This window comes from Saccopteryx leptura, chromosome 2 (genome assembly GCF_036850995.1).
Source record: "Saccopteryx leptura isolate mSacLep1 chromosome 2, mSacLep1_pri_phased_curated, whole genome shotgun sequence".
Classification (NCBI taxonomy): domain Eukaryota; kingdom Metazoa; phylum Chordata; class Mammalia; order Chiroptera; family Emballonuridae; genus Saccopteryx; species Saccopteryx leptura.
In genome coordinates, this window is record NC_089504.1 from 281,003,674 (window position 1) to 281,021,802 (window position 18,129).

At 38.8% G+C, this 18,129-nt stretch overlaps 1 protein-coding gene across 1 annotated transcript in view; it reads left to right on the plus strand.

Moving 5' to 3' along the window:
- Positions 1-16,616, plus strand: part of SLAMF1 (signaling lymphocytic activation molecule family member 1) — a 68,238-nt gene extending 51,622 nt beyond the window's left edge. The window contains exons 5-7 of the mRNA XM_066366076.1: positions 1,597-1,670; positions 8,410-8,502; positions 15,840-16,616. Coding sequence (XP_066222173.1) covers positions 1,597-1,670; positions 8,410-8,502; positions 15,840-15,890 — 218 coding nt within the window. The 3' untranslated portion in view covers positions 15,891-16,616. The remainder of the gene's footprint in view (positions 1-1,596; positions 1,671-8,409; positions 8,503-15,839) is intronic.
- The last annotated feature ends 1,513 nt before the right edge of the window (positions 16,617-18,129 follow it).

Consider the following 18,129-nt stretch of genomic DNA (forward strand, 5'->3'; position numbering starts at 1 on the left):
ACAAGTGCAAAAAAGTGGGAAATGCAAGTAAAAAAGTCTACAACCACTGTATAAGACACACCCAGTCTTTAGACCCCAAAACGTTTTAAAAAGAGTGCATCTTATACATGAGAAATACAGTACTACGTGATGCATGCAAAGAATAACACAAAGCATTAGAAAGAATGACATACATGAAAATGTCTTCAACACATTGTAAGTGAAAAGCTCAAGTTACAGAGAACTGTGTACGAAATGACCTATTTGCATACAGCAAAGGTCCAGGACAGTGCTGTCTCATATGGTGGCTGCTAGCCACATGTGGCTTTTTAAATTTAAATAATTAAAATCAAATCAAATTTAAAATTCAATCCTTCAGTTGCATTAGCCACAGTTCCAAGTGTTCAACAGTTACCTGTGAGTTGTGGCTACCATATTTGACTTCAAACATGGAACATTTTTATCATTACAGAGCTGATCAAGAAGGCTATGCATCAAACTGTTAAAAGTGGTTACTTCTGAGAATGAAATTGCATAGGTTAATGGGGGAGAGGGATATACTTTTTACTCTATACAATTTAAATTTTTTAAAAGAGAATTATTTTTGTAATTCAAAAAACCCCATAAAACTGATTAAAATGTTTTGCAACTTATTACTTCCCAGAGACCCTGGGCTCTGAGCAAATTTTTTATTTGGTAGGCAATAGGATGACATTATAGCTTTTATTTAGCAAGTAGTATTAGATTGATCAGCCTTCTTATACCATCTCCGCCCTTGGCACACACACCAAGTCCCACTGAAACAGAAAGGTGAGATAGCTACGAGTGAAGCAAGAGGTCTTGAGCTGAAGAATACAAAAGAGGTATAGGTAACTTGCCCTTCCCTTAAAGAACTTAGAATCCTATAAAGGACCAGATTGCCTGATCAGTAGTGGCATAGTGAATAGAGCCTTGACCTGGGATGCTGAGGTCCCAGGTTTGAAACCCCAACATCACCAGCTTGAGCACAGGCTCACCAGCTCAAGCATAGGGTCACTGGCTTGAGCGTGGGATCATCAAAATGATTACATGATCGCTGGCTTGAGCCCAAAGGTCGCTGGCTTAAGCCCAAGGTCGCTGGTTTGAGCAAGGGGTCACTGGCTCAGCTTGAGCTCCCTGGTCAAGGCACATATGAGAAGCAATCAATGAACAACTAAAGTGCTGCAACTACAAATTGATCCTTCTCATCTCTCTCCCTGCCCCCCCACACACACACCAGATACATGCATCAAAAAATAAAGATTAAAATAACCAATTACACCTAACATTTATTGGTAATTTACTATGTGCCAGGCACAATTCTAAACACTTTCCAAGTAATGCCTTATGTAATCATCACAACAGTCCTATGAGACAGGTATTTCAATCCATTCTACAGATAGAAAACTAGGTTCAGGGAGTTCAAGTAACTAACCTAATGTCATATGACAAATATGCAGGGGGGTTGGGACTCAGTGCTTTGTTCCTATAATATTCTTAGGGTAGGACAGTATGCAATGGGAGTAAAAAATAGACAGATCTGAACAAAGTTTATGTTGGGGCCCAGAGAAAGATAATTACTATGGTTTCTTTCCCCAGGTAAAACAGACCATTACCAGCCAGCAGTGGAAGAGAAAAACCTTACTATCTATGCCCAAGTCCAGAAATCAGGCGTAAGTTCTATACTTTCTTTTTCTGGGATGTTTCCCTTAGATTTTTTCCAGTTCACCATGTATTTCTACCATTCACAGTCCTATGTGGGTTCCAAAAAAAATTAGGAAAATTAGGGAAGCAGAAATCACAAACAAGAACTCTCTAAAAGGGTATTAAACTTCAGTGTCAAATGGAACTATTAGTTAATGAAATAACAGAAAATACTGGGTAATCTTCTGGACATCAGTTTCTTCATTGGGAAAACAAATAAGAAAGTTAGAAAAACAAGGCACGTGACTCCTTTCAGATCTGGTGTTCTAGTAGTCTACATTTCCATGTTATGACACTGTCTGCTACTTTAGGGAAAAAGGTAAGGCTTGAGGAGAGAGGGTAAGGTTTAAAAAGGCTACTGCATGACATGTTTGTCTGATCCAAGTTTAGAAGTTCGCAAAGTGCTAAAGAGACAAGGAGGGAGGATCTTGAGGGTTCTGGCTTGAAAGTGGTTGAAGAAATGGATAATGATAAACAGGCTAGAAATGAAAGAAAGCAAATGGTGATGGTTGGACTAAGACAGCAGAGAGGGCTAAAGAAAACTAGAGTCATGATGAAGCTGAGCAGATGTTAGAAGGAAGAAGGAGGCCAAAGGGATTATGATTAGCTATGATGATGATATAGCTTTTCACAAATGAAGACAATTCTAGGTTACCGGCCAGAATCTGGCCATTCATGGTGTGTGAGAAATCAGATTCTGGAGTAGAGGATATAAAGGTAAAGACAGCTTTGATTAGTACCTTGGGAAATTGCATCAGGTAATAATAAATGCATTTCTAATAGCCAGAGATGAACTTTTGGACAAATCTTTTACTTCTGCTGCCCTCTAGTGTCCGGGAGGGTTTACTGCACAGGCCATGACCACAGAACCAAGCTTCATTTCAATGATATTAGAGTCCCAAGAGCAACCTCCACCCTTGCATTTATACATTTAGGTAATCAGGTTCAATTCCTGGAATAGAAGCAATTTTGTTTGGTTCTTTTTGATGGGTTTTATTTGCTAATATTTTAATATTTTTTCCATTCAGGTGTCTGAGTAAAATTGGCCTGTAATTTTTCTTTTTTGTAATGCCTTTGTGTGGTTTTGATATCAAGAATATGCCAACCTCACAAAATAGGTTGGGGTATTGTTAGTTTCTTAGTGCTGCTGTAACAAATGACTACAAAGTTGGTGACTCAAAACAGGAAAAATGTATTCTTTAACAGTTCTGAAGACCTGAAGCCCAAAGTAAATGTGTCACATGGTCACGCTCCTGCTTAGACCCTAGGGGACAATTGTTCTTTGTCTTCCAGCTCCCAGTGGCTCCAAGCACTCTGGAATTTGTTGGCTTATAGCTACAAAACTCCTGTTTCTTCTTTCATCTTCACATAACTTTCCTCCCTCTGTGTCTCTGTGTCTCCTTCTTTTCTGTGTTTTATAGAATACTGATCACTGGATCTAAGACCTACCCTAATCCAACATAACCTGATTTTGAAATTACCATAATTATATCTACAAAGACCTATTTCAAATAGTCACATTTTGAGACTCTGAGTGAATGTATTTTGGGGGACCACAATTCAACTTATTACAAGATATACTTCCTTTTTACTATTCTCTAGAAATATTTAGGTAGAATTTTGTTATTTTTTTCCATAAAATATTTGGCAGAATTCATGTGTGAAACTTTCTGAGCCAGAGATTTCTTTGAGGGAAGATTTAAATTATATTTTTATTATTTCATTTGCCAATTAAATTAGTAATTAAATTTTTTTCTGTTCTTTTATTGTCTGCCCTAAAAATAAGAAAATGTATTTTTGACTTATAAAGGTCTAATATTTATTTTCTTTCTGAACAATATTTCAATTCCATCTTTATTTTATTTTATTTATTTTTTGCAAGAGAGACAGATGGCAGGGAGACAGAAAGGGACAGACAGACAGGAAAGGAGAGAAATGAGAAGCATCAATTCTTTGTTGCAGCACTTTAGTTGTTCATTGATTGCTTTTTCATATGTGCCTTGAACAGGGGTCTCCATCTAAGCCAGTGACCCCTTGCTCAAGCCAGTGACCTTGGGCTTCAAGCCAGTGACCTTTGGTTTCAGGCCAGAGAACATGGGGTCATGTATATGATCTCACACTCAAACCAGTGACCTGGTGCTCATGCCAGAGAGCTTGGGGTTTTGAAACTGGGTCTTCAGTATCTCAGGTAACAGTTCTATCCACTGTGCCACCACCTGGTCAGGCTATTTTTTATTTTTTTGACTCCCCACCTTTAATTACCTCTGGATTTATGTACCTTTAAGGTCATTATTTTAATTTTATATATATTTTAAATATATAAGACATAATTATTATTGTTTTCAATATGCATTTAGACTTGCCCACATTCTAATTATTTATTTATTTATTTTTATATTTTTATTTTAGTAAGAGGAGAGGGGCAGAGAGATAGACTACTGCATGTGCCCTGGCTGGGATCCACTCAGCAAGCCCATTAGGGGGTGATGCTCTGCCCATCTGAGGCCATTGCTTCATTACAACTGGAACCATTTTTTTTGTTTGTGTTTTTAGCACCTGAGGAGAAGGCCGTGGAGCCATCTTCAGTGCTGGAGGCCAACTCACTCAAGTCAATCAAGCCATGGCTGCAGGAGGAGAAGAGAGAGAGATAGAGAGAAGGGAAAGGGGGAAGGGTGGAGAATCAAATGGTCACTTCTCTTATGTGCCCTGACCTGGAATTGAAGGTGGGACTTCCACACACTGGGCTGATTCTCCACCACTGAGCCAACCAGCCAGGGCCTTACCCACATTCTTAAAAAAAATTTTTTTGTTCATATTTACAATGTTTATATGATATTATACAAAGACTGTGATAGCATGGACAAATATTCACATTTATTAATATTTCCTTCATTCTTAGTTTTTAATAGCTATTTAATACCCTTAATAAAAGCTATAATAACATAGAAAATTATTTACCCAATATTTGCTGTTTGCTAGAGACTCTTATAGGTCTTATCAGGCTAGCACCTTGCACAATTCCAGGGGATAGCATTCATAAAAAACATATGATTATAATGTGCCTGGAGTTTCTTGCAAATTATACTTCCTAGAGTTGTGCCCTAACTAAACACACCAAGATACAAAAAAGTACTAACTTATTACAGTTATGTTTAAAATAATTCCTTATGCCTAAATAAAAATCATGAATAGAAATCTAACAGCGTGTTAACCATATTATGTTGAAGTGATAGAACCATGGGTGATTTTTTTCTCCCTTCTAAACTTTAATTAAATATGAAAATCTTCACTTATTTCCTTTCTCCCCTATGTTTTTACATCAAGTCATAGTAAAGTCCTTCCAAACAGGAAGATAGCAGGGATTGCTTCTGTTGCTAAAGGTCTCTTAAATAGTTTCATATTCTTCTCATTCATCTCATTGTTGCAAGTAATTCTTTCTTAAGTTCAAAATTTCTCCAAAATACAGTACATACAAGTTGTATGGGATATTGAATGTTTGAATCAAGTGATTACTGCTTGAATTACCTTCTACAACATTATTTTCAAAGTGTTGGCTAGCTCCTTTTTACTAAAATATGGTCTCTGACCAAGCAATAGCAGCATTACCTAGGACCTTATTAAAAATGCTGAAACCCAGGCCACATCCCAGATCTTCTGAAATGCAGCCAGCCTCCTAACAAAATTCCCAGGTACTCATGATCACATTAAAATATGAGAAGCCCTGATCTACCCTCAAGCTCTTCCAGTAATGAGGGATTCACTGTCTCCTGAGGCAATTCAACTCACATTTAAATACAATTTATATTAGAAAAATCTTTATTATATTGAAAAAAAGATTTCCGTATAATTCTAACCTTGGTTTAAACCTGATGGACTTTACAGAACAAATCTAATTTCTTTTCTACATAGCAATTCAACAAAACACATGGAAAGAAAGATTATATTCTACCTGGAATCCTTAAATTTTTCCAATTCCTTATCTGTTGTGGACCATAAATGGCAAAAAGCCATTTTAGATTTGAGGTTTAGCAAAAGGCTAAGTTCTCCCCCCTTCATCTCCATATTTGGCTATGATGCTGAGTATTTGCACCCACTCTACTTGCTTCCTTGGGTTGCTGGAAGCAATATACATGCCCTTCCTCTGACTCTTTGTTGAGGGGATTTATTCTGCCCTATACATTGTAATTCTGTGGCAGCTGCATGAGTGGGCTAGGAAGGAGGCCAATGTAACTTAGCAATAACAGATACATCAGTTCTAGTATCTAATAGTCTTTTAAATTTATGTCCTTGTATTGTTAGTTCCATTTCAGGGTGTTCCTGACCTATTTTTTTTTAATCCAATTGGCAAAATCAGAGGAGCCAAATCACCGGTTTCCTTGGAGCCTCCTTTGCAGGATGTGGCCTGAGAAGCAGAATTAGCATCCTTATACCCCTACATTTCTAGCCTGGTCTATAGATTGTTGGAGAGGGGATTTCCCAGATTTTGAGCTATAGACTCCGCAATCAGCCCAATAAGGGAACGGAGGAGCAGAGGGTTGAATGTAGGAAGGAGCTGAGGGCAGCAGAGGCCCCATGGTTAAGGCAGCCATAGCCACAGATTTTTCATCCCCCCATCAACCTCAGACTCCAAGTTATCCTCATTTTCACATCCCTCTGTTTCCAGCTCACCCTGATACTCTTCAGACAATGATTTGTCTTCATACGGAAACATTTCTACATAAAGGTCCCTTATTTTTTACCCTATCTGTCCCATAATCTTTTACTCCCGACTACACTTTCCCCAAAAACTTTCTTTACTCACTGTGTGCACTTCATTTTGGGGAGTTCCATCACCTTCCTTCAGTTTTAGTTTCCTCATACTCAAGTCCTCTGTTCGGGCGCCACTTGCCGTGGACCAGCGCGGCTCCTAATAATGGTGCAGAATTAAGAAAACACACTTGTCAAAACAAAAATGATGGGACCGGGAGGACTCTTCAACATGCCTGGCAGTATCTGAGTGCCCCATAGCCCCAGTTTGCTTTATTATATAGCCATATGCAAATCAAGAACCTTTATACAAAGTTGCACATCCAAGGCTAAGACAGGAACTCTCCCAAGGCAAAAACAGGATACATTAATGAAATCTACCAACATCTGAAACAAAGAGTCAGAGGAAGGGCATGTATATTGCTTCCAGCAACCCAAGGAAGCAAGTAGAGTGGGTGCAAATACTCAGCATCATAGCCAAATATGGAGATGGAGGGGGGAGTACTTCACCTTTTGCTAAGCCTTGAATCTAAAATGGCTTTTTTGCCATTTATGGTCCACAACACTTATGTCTTCCATCAGGTGACAAGATTTTGAGTTATCATCTATTAAAACATGTGCTTTAGTTTCAGGTTTTGTTCTACATCCAGGAAAAGTGGAGAGTATCATTATCACACACCAGTGTCCTCACTGGCACAGGGGGGACACTATGATGATTTCCCTGGCATAAATTATATCATTGTCATCTTATAGGGATGTGGTCTCAATTTACCCCCACACTGACTTTATCCTGATATTGTGGATTTTTAATTCTTTCAAAGTGACATAACAAATAAAAGCTAAAGGTTTTTTATGTTCCCGGCCCTGTTTTATGAGAGAATGCAAAGAAATATAAGCCTTTTCTCAAGGAATTGGTAGTCTGGTTGCAGAAACAATGTTTAAATAGGAATGTGTTAAATTCAGCATACAGTTAAGTGCCATAGTGAATGAGTTAGACTCTAAATACCTGAGGAATTCAGGTAAAGGAGAGATCATTATAAGTTGAGGTAACCAAAGAAGAATGGCATGATGGAAATAGCACACATTTTTAAAGACCTTGGTGGGACTCTTGGCTTTAACACTTCTTGCATTATATACATTAGGAAAGTACTAAATGTTTCTGGGCTTTGGCTTGTTGACCTGTAAAATATGAGTGACAATAGTATTTAACATATAGAATGGCTATGAGGCCTGACCTGTGGTGGCACAGTGGATAAAGCATTGACCTGGAATGCTGAGGTCACCGGTTCAAAGCCCCGGGTTTGCCTAGTCAAGGCACATTTGGGAGTTGATGCTTCCTGCTCCTCCCCTGTTCTCTCTATCTCTTTACTCTCTCTCTCTCTCTCTCTCTCTCTCTCTCTCTAATAAAAATGAATAAATAAATAAAAATCTAGAGTGGCTGTGAGACAAATGAGAAGACATGTGAAGACAAATGAGAAGACACATAAACTTTAACACACAATATGTGACTATTATTTAGTTCACTATTTGGACAGGAAAGAGAAGTAATGAAAAGCCATGTTAGAGTATGGGGATGGAATTAACTTTACATATAATGGGTGATATAAGCCAGACTCAGATACAATGAAGATGGACTTCTCTTCTTGTGTCCCAGGAAGAGCCACACCATGGTTCACCATAAGGAATACTTTTCAAAGACCTGGGAAGTACAAATGATGAATTAGTTTGACTCATGAGGTTGTGATCTCCAAGATATCACTTGGGGAGTCCAAGCAAAGCCCAAAAAATTGAGTTCCAGGAAATTTGGGGAAGAGTTTCCACCTGGGAAGGAGGCTAGACCAAATTATTCTAAGGAGTTTTCTAACTCAAAGCATTTTGATTTTGTGTTTCTTCATGGGAAGTGTTAGATGGAAAATAACTCTCTCTTCAGCTAATTTTTCACTTTTTTTGCTTCTCTTGTAGTCTATTCAGAAGAAGCTTGATCCTCTGCCAGCTCAGGACCCTTGCACCACTATTTACGTTGCAGCCTCAGAGCCTGTCCAAGAGCCTGTTCAGGTGAGGCATCACTCTATAGAGAGGGACTAGGTGGAGAGGAAAAGTGGGACCTATGTAGAGCTGAAACAGAATACTAAAATGGAAAGGCAGGCCTTAGCAAGAAGGTAGCAAGAAGTATCTGTGGCCTTAGTTGCAGAGCTTCTGGGAAATCCTTTATGATTACTCACATGGTGTCACAGCTTGCTCTGCTCACTAGTGTTTCTCTTAGAGTTGTCCAGGGACCACATCAGAATCAGCTGGTATATTTTTTAAAAATAAAGATTCGGCCCTAGCTGATTGGCTCAGTGGTAGAGTATCGGCCTAGCAGGTGGATGGCCCAGGTTCAATTCTTGGTCCGGACACACAAGAGAAGCAACCATCTACTCCTGCACCCCTTCCCCTTCTCTCTCTCTCTATTTCTTTCTTTCTCTTCCCTTTCTGCATCCATGGCCCAATTTTTTCAAGCAAGTTGGCTCCAAGCACTAAGGATGGCTTGGTAGCCTTTGCCTCAGCTGCTAAAAATAGCTCAAATTGCCAAGCAGTGGAGCAATGACCTCAGACGAGCAGAGCATCACCCCATTGGGGTCCTGCCAGATGGATCCCAGTCAAAGTGCATGTAGAAGTCTGTCTTTCTGCCTCCCCTCCCCTCTCATTTAATCAATAGATAATAAATTAGTTAATTAATTAATTAATTAATTTTCCTGGGGCCTTCCACCTAGGATTCTGTTCAACCAGAACATCTATAATAAGTAACAAGGAATCTACACATTAGAAAACACCATCTCCCAGGTGGTCCTGATGTACATTTAAGTTTGAGGATCACATTTTGTGCTCAGGAGATCTCAAGTCCAGCTGCGTAGCAGACTTTTCCATGGGAGCTTGGAAAAATACTTGTGTCTAGGCTCCATCCAGCCATATTTAATCAGAATATTTAGGAATTGAGCTCTGCATAGGTATGAGCTTTGCATACAATGTAATATGCAGCCCAAAATGAGCCTCACCTATTCTACCCAATTGCAAAATCAGCACTGGATTAATTTTACTTGACAGAAAATTTTCCTTTTACTAAATGGACAGAAACAGATTCTGATCTGAAATTTCAGCTCAAGTTGTGCTCTATGAAATGAAGCATTTTAAGAGATGGTTAAGAATGAAAAGACCACAGAAATGCCTCATTTACTTCTTTACATCTCTTAGTGTACACATACTCTAACTTCAAAATCCTGTTTAAAATGTAGATTTTTAATGAAATTTTCTTCAGAAAGTAAAACAGCATATTTCACATTTTATAGGAAAATTTTGGACCTGCTATTTGTTCAGTGGATAGAGAGTCAGCCTGGTGTATGGATGGCCTGGGTTTGATTCCTGATCAGGGCACACAAGAGAAGTGACCATCTGCTTCTTTCCCCCTTTCTCTTCAGTTTTCTCTCTCCCTGCTTTTTCTCTTATTTCAAGGGTTGGCCTTGAGCACTGAGGATAGCTCAGTTGGTCTGAGTGTGTCAGGTTTAGGTGTTAAAAATACCCAAGTTGATTCAAGCATTGGCCCCAGACAAGGGTTGCCAGGTAGATCCTAGTCAGGGTGCATGCAGGAGTCTGTCTCTCTATCTCCCCTCATCTCACTTGAAAGAAAGAAAGAAAGAAAGAAAGAAAGAGAGAGAGAGAGAGAGAGAGAGAGAGAGAGAGAGAGAGAGAAACTGCGTAATATGGAAATAACCAAACTGCCGGATGTAGAGTTTAGAATAATGATTGTTAGGATGCTTAGGGATCTTCAAACAACAATGGATGGTCACTACAAACACCTAAATAAAGAGATAGCAAGTATAAAAAAAAGACATTGAAATATTAAAAAAGAATCAGCCAGAGGTGACAAATACATATCAGAAATGAAGACCACAATGGAAGGAATTAAAAGCAAGATGGATGAAGCTGAGAATTGAATCAGTGAGCTGGAGGACAAGATGAACAAATGCATGAAATCAGAGCAGAAAAAAGAAAAGAGACTCAAAAAGTCTGAGGAAACTCTGAGAGAGCTCTGTGACAACATGAAGAGAAATAACATCCACATCATAGGGGTTCCTAAAGGAGAAGAGAAAGAACAAGGGATAGAAACTTTATTTAATCAAATCATAGCTGAAAACTTCCCTAAATTGATGCAAGGAAGGGTCTCACAAGTTCAAGAAGCACAGAGAACTCCATTAAAGAGAAACCCAAAAAGACCTACACCAAGACACATCATAATTAAAATACTAAAGCTAAGTGATAAAGAGAAAATATTAAAAGCTGCTAGAGAAAAGAAGGCTATCACCTAAAATAGGAGCCCCCATAAGGTTGACATTTGACTTCTCAACGGAAACACTTGAGGCCAGAAAGGAATAGCAAGAAATATTCAAAGTAATGCAGAACAAGAACCTACAACCAAGACTACTTTATTCAGCAAGGCTATCATTTAAAATTGAAGGAGAAATAAAAAGCTTCCCAGACAAAAAAACAACTCAAGGAATTCATTACAACCAAACCAATGCTGCAGGAAATGTTAAGTGGCTTGTTGTAAACCAATCAAAGTGGGAAAAGAATATACCAAAAGAGGAATACAGCTTTAAAGAATAAAATGGCAATAAACAACTACATATCAATAATAACCTTAAATGTAAATGGATTAAATGATCCAATCAAAAGACATAAGGTAGCTGCTTGGATAAGAAAACAGGACCCGTACATATGCTGTCTACAAGAGACACACCTTAAAACAAAAGATGCACATAGACTGAAGGTAAAAGAATGGAAAAGAATATTTCATGCAAATGGAAATAAAAAAAATCTGGGGTAGCAATACTTATATCAGACAAAATGGACTTTAAAACAAAGACTATAGTAAGAGATAAAGAAGGTCACTACATAATGATAAAGGGAGCAATCCAACAGGAAGATATAACCATCATAAATATCTATGCACCTAATATAGGAGCACCTAAATATATAAAGCAGACTTTGATGGATATAAAGGGTGAGATCAATAACAATACTATAATAGTAGGAGATTTCAATACCCCACTAACATCACTAGATAGATCCTCAAGAAAGAAAATTAACAAAGAAACAGCAGACTTAAAGGACACACTAGATCAACTTGATATAATAAATATCTTTAGAACCTTTCACCCCTAAGGCAGCAGAATATACATTCTTTTCAAGTGTTAATGGTACATTCTCTAAGATAGACCACACGTTAGAACACAAAAGTAGTCTCAACTAATTTAAGAAGATTGAAATCATATCAAGCATTTTCTCTGATCACAATGGCATGAAACTGGAAATCAACCACAACAGAAATACTGAAAAATACTCAAACACATGGAAACTAAATAGCATGTTATTAAATAACAAATGGGTTAACAGTGAAATAAAAGAAGAAATAAAAAAAATTCTAGAAACAAATGATAATGAGCAAACAACAACTCAAAATTTATGGGACACAGCAAAAGTAGTCCTGAGAGGGAAGTTCATAGCACTATAGGCATTCCTTAAGAAGCTTGAAAAAGCTCAAATAAACAATTTAATCCTTCATATAAAAGAACTAGAAAAAGATCAGCAAGTAAGGCCCAGAGGCAGTAGAAGGAAAGAAATATTGAATAATAAAGACCAGAGCGGAAATAAATGACATAGAAGCTAAAGAAACAATTTGAAGGATCAATGAAACCAAGACTGGTTTTTTGAAAGGGTAAACAAGATCAATGAACCTTTAACAAGACTCACCAAGAAAAGAAGAGAGAATATTCGAATAAATAAAATTAGAAATGAGAGTGGAGAAATAACAACTGACACAACAAGAAATAAAAAGAATTGTAAGAAAATACTATGAAGAACTGTATGCCAAAAAAATTAAACAACCTAGGTGAAATGGACAAATTCCTTGAAACATATCATCTTCCAAAAGTCAATTGAAAGAATCAGAAAACCTAAACAGACCAATTACAACAAAAGAGATTGAAACCATTATCAAAAAGCTCCCAAAAAACAAAACTCCTGGGCCTGATGGCTTCACTGGTAAATTCTACCAAACATTCAAAAAAGAACTAACTCCTATCCTTCTCAAGCTATTTCAAAAAATTCAGGAGGAAGGAACACTTCCAAGGTCCTTTTATGAGGCGAGCATAATTCTGATTCCAAAACCAGGCAAAGACAACACAAAAAAAGAAAAGTATAGGCCAATATCCCTGATGAATTTAGATACTAAAATCCTCAACAAAATATTAGCAAACCGGATCCAACAATACATGAATAAAATCATACATCATGATCAAGTGGGATTTATTCTGGGGAGGCAAGGATGGTACAACATTCGTAAATCAATTAATGTGATTCACCACATAAACAAAAGGAAGGAGAAAAACCACATGATAATTTCAATAGATGCAGAAAAAGCATTTGATAAAATCCAGCACCCATTCATGACTAAAACTCTTAGCAAAGTGGGAATACAGGGAACATACCTCAACATGATAAAGGCCATCTATGACTAACCCACAGCCAACATTATAATTAATGGACAAAAATTAAAAGCAATATCCCTAAAATCAGGAACAAGGTAGGTGTGCCCCCTTTCACTACTCTTATTCAACATAGTACTGGAAGTCCTAGCTATAGCAATCAGACAAGAAGAAGAAATAACAGACATCCAAATTGGAAAAGAAGAAGTAAAACTATCATTATTTGCAGATGATATGATACTGCATATAGAAAACCCTAAAGTCTCAGTCAAAAAACTACTGGACCTAATAAACGAATTCAGCAAGGTGGCAGGATATAAAATTAATACACAGAAATCAAAGACATTTTTATACACGAACAATGAACTATCAGAAAAAGAAATTAAGGAAACAATCCCCTTCACTATTGCAACAACAAAAAAATAAAGTACCTAGGAGTAAATTTAACCAAGGAGGTTAAAGACTTGTACTCAGAAAATTATAAAACATTGATCAAAGAAATCATGGAAGACACAAACAAGTGGAGGCATATACCATGCTCATGGTTAAAAAGAATAAACATAATTAAGATGTCTATATTACCCAAAGCAATTTATAAATTTAATGCAATGCCAATTAAAATACTAATGACATACTTCAAAGATATAGAACACATATTCCAAAAATTTATATGGAACCAAAAAAGAACACGAATAGCCTCAGCAATCTTGAAAAAGAAGAATAAAGTGGGTGGTATCACACTTCCTGGTATCAAGTTATACTACAAGGCATTGTATTCAAAACAGCTTGGTACTGGCATAAGAACAGACATGTAGATCAATGGAACAGAACAGAGAACCCAGAAATAAACTCACATCTTTATGGACAGCTGATATTTGACAAAGGAGGTAAGAGCATACAGTGGAGTAAAGACAGTCTTTTTAACAAATGGTATTGGGAAAACTGGACAGCTACCTGCAAAAAAAATGAAACTAGACCACCAACTTACACCATGCACAAAAATAAACTCAAAATGGATAAAGGACTTAAATGTAAATCATGAAACCATAAGTATCCTAGAAGAAAACTTAGGCAGTAAGCTCACCAACATCTATTGCAGCAATATCTTTGCTGAATTATCTCCACTGGCAAATGAAATAAAAGACAGGATAAACAAATAGGACTATATCAAACTAAAAAGCTTTTGCACAGCTAAAGACAACAAGAACAGAATAAAAAGACAAACCACGCAATGGGAAAACATATTCGATAATACATCTGATAAGGGATTAATAACCAAAATTTATAAAGAACTTGTAAATCTCAACACCAGGAAGACATACAATCCAATCAAAAAATGGGCACAAGAAATGAATAGACACTTTTCCAAAGAGGACATACAGATGACCAATAGACAAATGAAAAAAATGCTCAACATCACTAATCATTAGAGAAATGCAAATTGAAACCACAATGAGATATCACCTCACACTTGTCAGAATGGCGCTCATTGACAAAACAACACACGATAGGTGCTGGCGAGGATGTGGAGAAAGGGGAACCCTCCTGCACTGCTGGTGGGATTGCAGACTGGTGCAGCCACTGTGGAAAACAGTATGAAGATTCCTCAAAAAATTAGAAATGGAACTGCCCTTTGACCCAGCCATCCCACTTATAGGAATATATCCCAAGGATATCATATCACCGACTGAAAAAAAAGAAATGCACCCCCATGTTTATGGCAGCATTGTTCACAATAGCGAAGATCTGGAAACAGCCCAGTGTCCATCAGTGGACGAGTGGATTAAAAAGCGGTGGTACATATATACAATGGAATACTATGGCGCTATGAAAAAGAAGGAAATATTACCTTTTGCAACAATATGGAGGGACCTGGAAACTATTATGTTGAGTGAAATAAGCCAGGCAAAGAAAGAAAAATATCATATGACCTCACTCATTTGAGGAATCCAAGGAATAATTAGAACTGAGGAATGGAATTGAGACAGAGGAGGGATCAGTGGGACCAGAGGAAAAGAGGACAGAGGGAAAGGGGATGATAGGATGGGATAAACCTGAAGGGAAAGGGGGAGGGCACTGTAGGGATGGGGCAAGGGAGATGTTGAGGGGAATAGGGGGGAGGGGAGGCATTCGGGGTGACCCTAGAATCTATGTAAACACAATTAATTAAATTTTTAAAATGTTAAAAAATAAATAAAAAGAAACAAAGAAAGAGAGAAAAAGGGAAGGAGGGCAGGAAGGAAGGAAGGAAGGAAGGAAGGAAGGAAGGAAGGAAGGAAGGAAGGAAGGAAGGAAGGAAGGAAGGAAGGAAGGAAGGAAGGAAGGAAGGAAGGAAGGAAGGGAGGAAACCTAAATTTTCATCATTTCTGTCTTTTTCTTTCTCAGATTGTTGAATCCCCTCACCCTGTCTTTGCCCAAAATCCTCATTTCCTCTTTCTCCCTCTCTCCTTCCTTTGGGTCTCACTAATCCTTTTTAGAGCTCAGTGATTTGGTATTCTCTTAGCTTCTCCAAACTGTGCCCCAAGCCTAAAAGCAAAACAAATGGTTTTTCTTATAAGTCAAGAGGACAGAAGAAAGAAGGAAGGAAAGAACTGAGTTCTGGTCCTCGGATGACTGGGACAGGTCTCTCAGTCTCCTTGATGGCAGCCATACTCTTGGAGGGGAACTTCAGCCCATCTTGCAGGCAGCACAGGCAATCTGGGACCTGAGTGCTGCCTCCAGCAGTACCTGACTATGACAGACCCTGAGCAAGTCTCTGTGCTACATGATTTCTGAGACCCTTTCTTTTCCCTAGGCAGTGCTGTTTCTATTTGTCCCTGTGAAGCTAGTGCCAGTCCCTCCACTCACAGACTTCTTCTGTTTTTCCCCCAGGAACCAAGCTCCATCACAGTATATGCCAGCGTGACACTTCCAGAGAGCTGACACCACAGACCAGGTGAAAGGACTTTCTGAAGGAACATGGATGAGCGAAAATAAACACTGAACTTGGTTCGAGATCTCAAGTTCCTGTGACACTCTGTACACCTGTATGCTTTCTGGATCAGTCCCCTGGAGATGTTGCTTCCACATCCACCAGTGAAATGGACAAGAAATGAAGCTTCTCAAGCAATTAGTCTGCTCTGCAGGGCCACAGGCCCTGAACAGAGTTTGCCATCTCTGTGGTGTGGCAGACAAAATGGATAATGCAAACCAGTGAGTCCAAACCTTCAGGTGTCTTGCTCTTTACTGGGATTGGATAATGAAAACCAAAGGCAGAAAGCCAGAACATTTAGCGCCTTTCTCAGACAGCTGACCACCAGCCAGTCTGGAACAGTTTACATTCTGGCTGCCTGTACTTGGTTCTGGGAGCTGATCTCAATCACCATGCAAGCCTAATCAAGGCTCTGTGCCTCAGTTTCTCTGTTTGGATGGGCAGTGAAGGATATATTCCTTATTATAGGTAAAACACTGTGAGATTATTCTATAAAAGAAGCTAAATAGTCAATAAACTGAAAACATGATGTTAAGTTCTCTGAGCTTTAGATAAAGGAATGAAAATAATCTAAGATTCACAAAGTGTAGTATTAAGAATGTGCAAATGGTGTTCAGATTTAAAGGAAAGTGCAAGTATTTGGTGATGCTATTACAAAGGAACTTGTCCCAGGGTAATTTTTCACTTCCTAAAATGATTTTTTTTTTTTTTTGTATTTTTCTGAAGCTGGAAACGGGGAGGCAGTCAGACAGACTCCCGCATGCGCCCGACTGGGATCCACCAGGCACACCCACCAGGGGGCGATGCTCTGCCCATCCGGGGGGTCGCTCTGTCACGACCAGAGCCACTCTAGCGCCTGGGGCAGAGGCCAAGGAGCCATCCCCAGCACCCGGGCCATCTTTGCTCCAATGGAGCTTCAGCTGCGGGAGGGGAAGAGAGAGACAAAGAGGAAGGAGAGGGGGAGGGGTGGAGAAGCAGATGGGCGTCTCTCCTGTGTGCCCTGGCCGGGAATCGAACCCGGGACTTCCACACGCCAGGCCGATGCTCTACCACTGAGCCAACTGGCCAGGGCCCTAAAATGATTTTTAAATCCTAGTTCTCTGGTGACTCAACTGAACAACAAACCTGGAACTTCAACTGAGATTCTTTAACGTGATTCTGAACCCATTTTACATCCATGACCTCACATTGCCAGGGTCTCTAGCTGGTACTTCCTAATCCCTCACACTAAATCTATCCTAAAGTAGAAAATTAACATATTTTAGCCCAACAGTTTGAAGTAATTAATAAATACTTTAAAAATTGCAGGCTGCAGACAGACCCACTTTTCATAAAATCCTAGTTTCTTCCTATTGTCTTGCTTTCAGACAGGCCTTCTTCCATCAAAGCTCTTCTTCTTTCTGATAGGTACTTCTATGACTCTAGTGAACACTTTAAGAAATCCCTATCTTACAACCATGTGACGAGGACCACCAACATTTCAGCTTAAAACTCCGAGGTCCTTGTCACTTTGTGCCTCCTCTGTTCAGTCTGTTCCTGTTTTCGTCCCGTTGCTTGCTGTAGCTCATTCCCTGGCACCAGTTTTGGTAATAGCACTCTGAGCTGCAATCAACAGAGATTGGTTTGAATTCTTTTTTAATATAGAAAATGATTTTACTGAAAAGATATTTGTTGGGTCAAAGAACTGCTAGAAAGTTCTGTAAAACCATGCTTTAAAAATAAGCATGCTTTAAAAAAAAAAAAGGAGACATAAGCTCCAGCTAGGACCAGAGCCCGAATCACAAAACCAGCCTAGGGATGACAATGCTGAGCGCCACTTGCACTGCCATTGCCCTCCCAGCCCAAGATCTGGACTCCACCACTCCCTTCCAACCTCGGCTGGACTGGGAAACTCTCACTGCTCTTGGCACTGTCTGCACCAAATTGACTTTCCCAGGGTCCATTCTTCATCTCTCTAGCTCTAGTTTCTAATTCAGAGTTTGGGACTGAGTGGCCAATCATGGCTCACATGTCCATGTTCTACTCCAAGGGAGGCTGGAAATTAAATATCTGGTATTTTCTACTTTCATAGTGATGGGTGGGATCTGCCTCTTATGAGTTAGATAATTCCCCAAACATAAGCAGAGGAATTCAATGCTGGGAGGCAAAAAAAAAAAAAAAAAGTCCACTACATTACTCTTGTCTAACCTT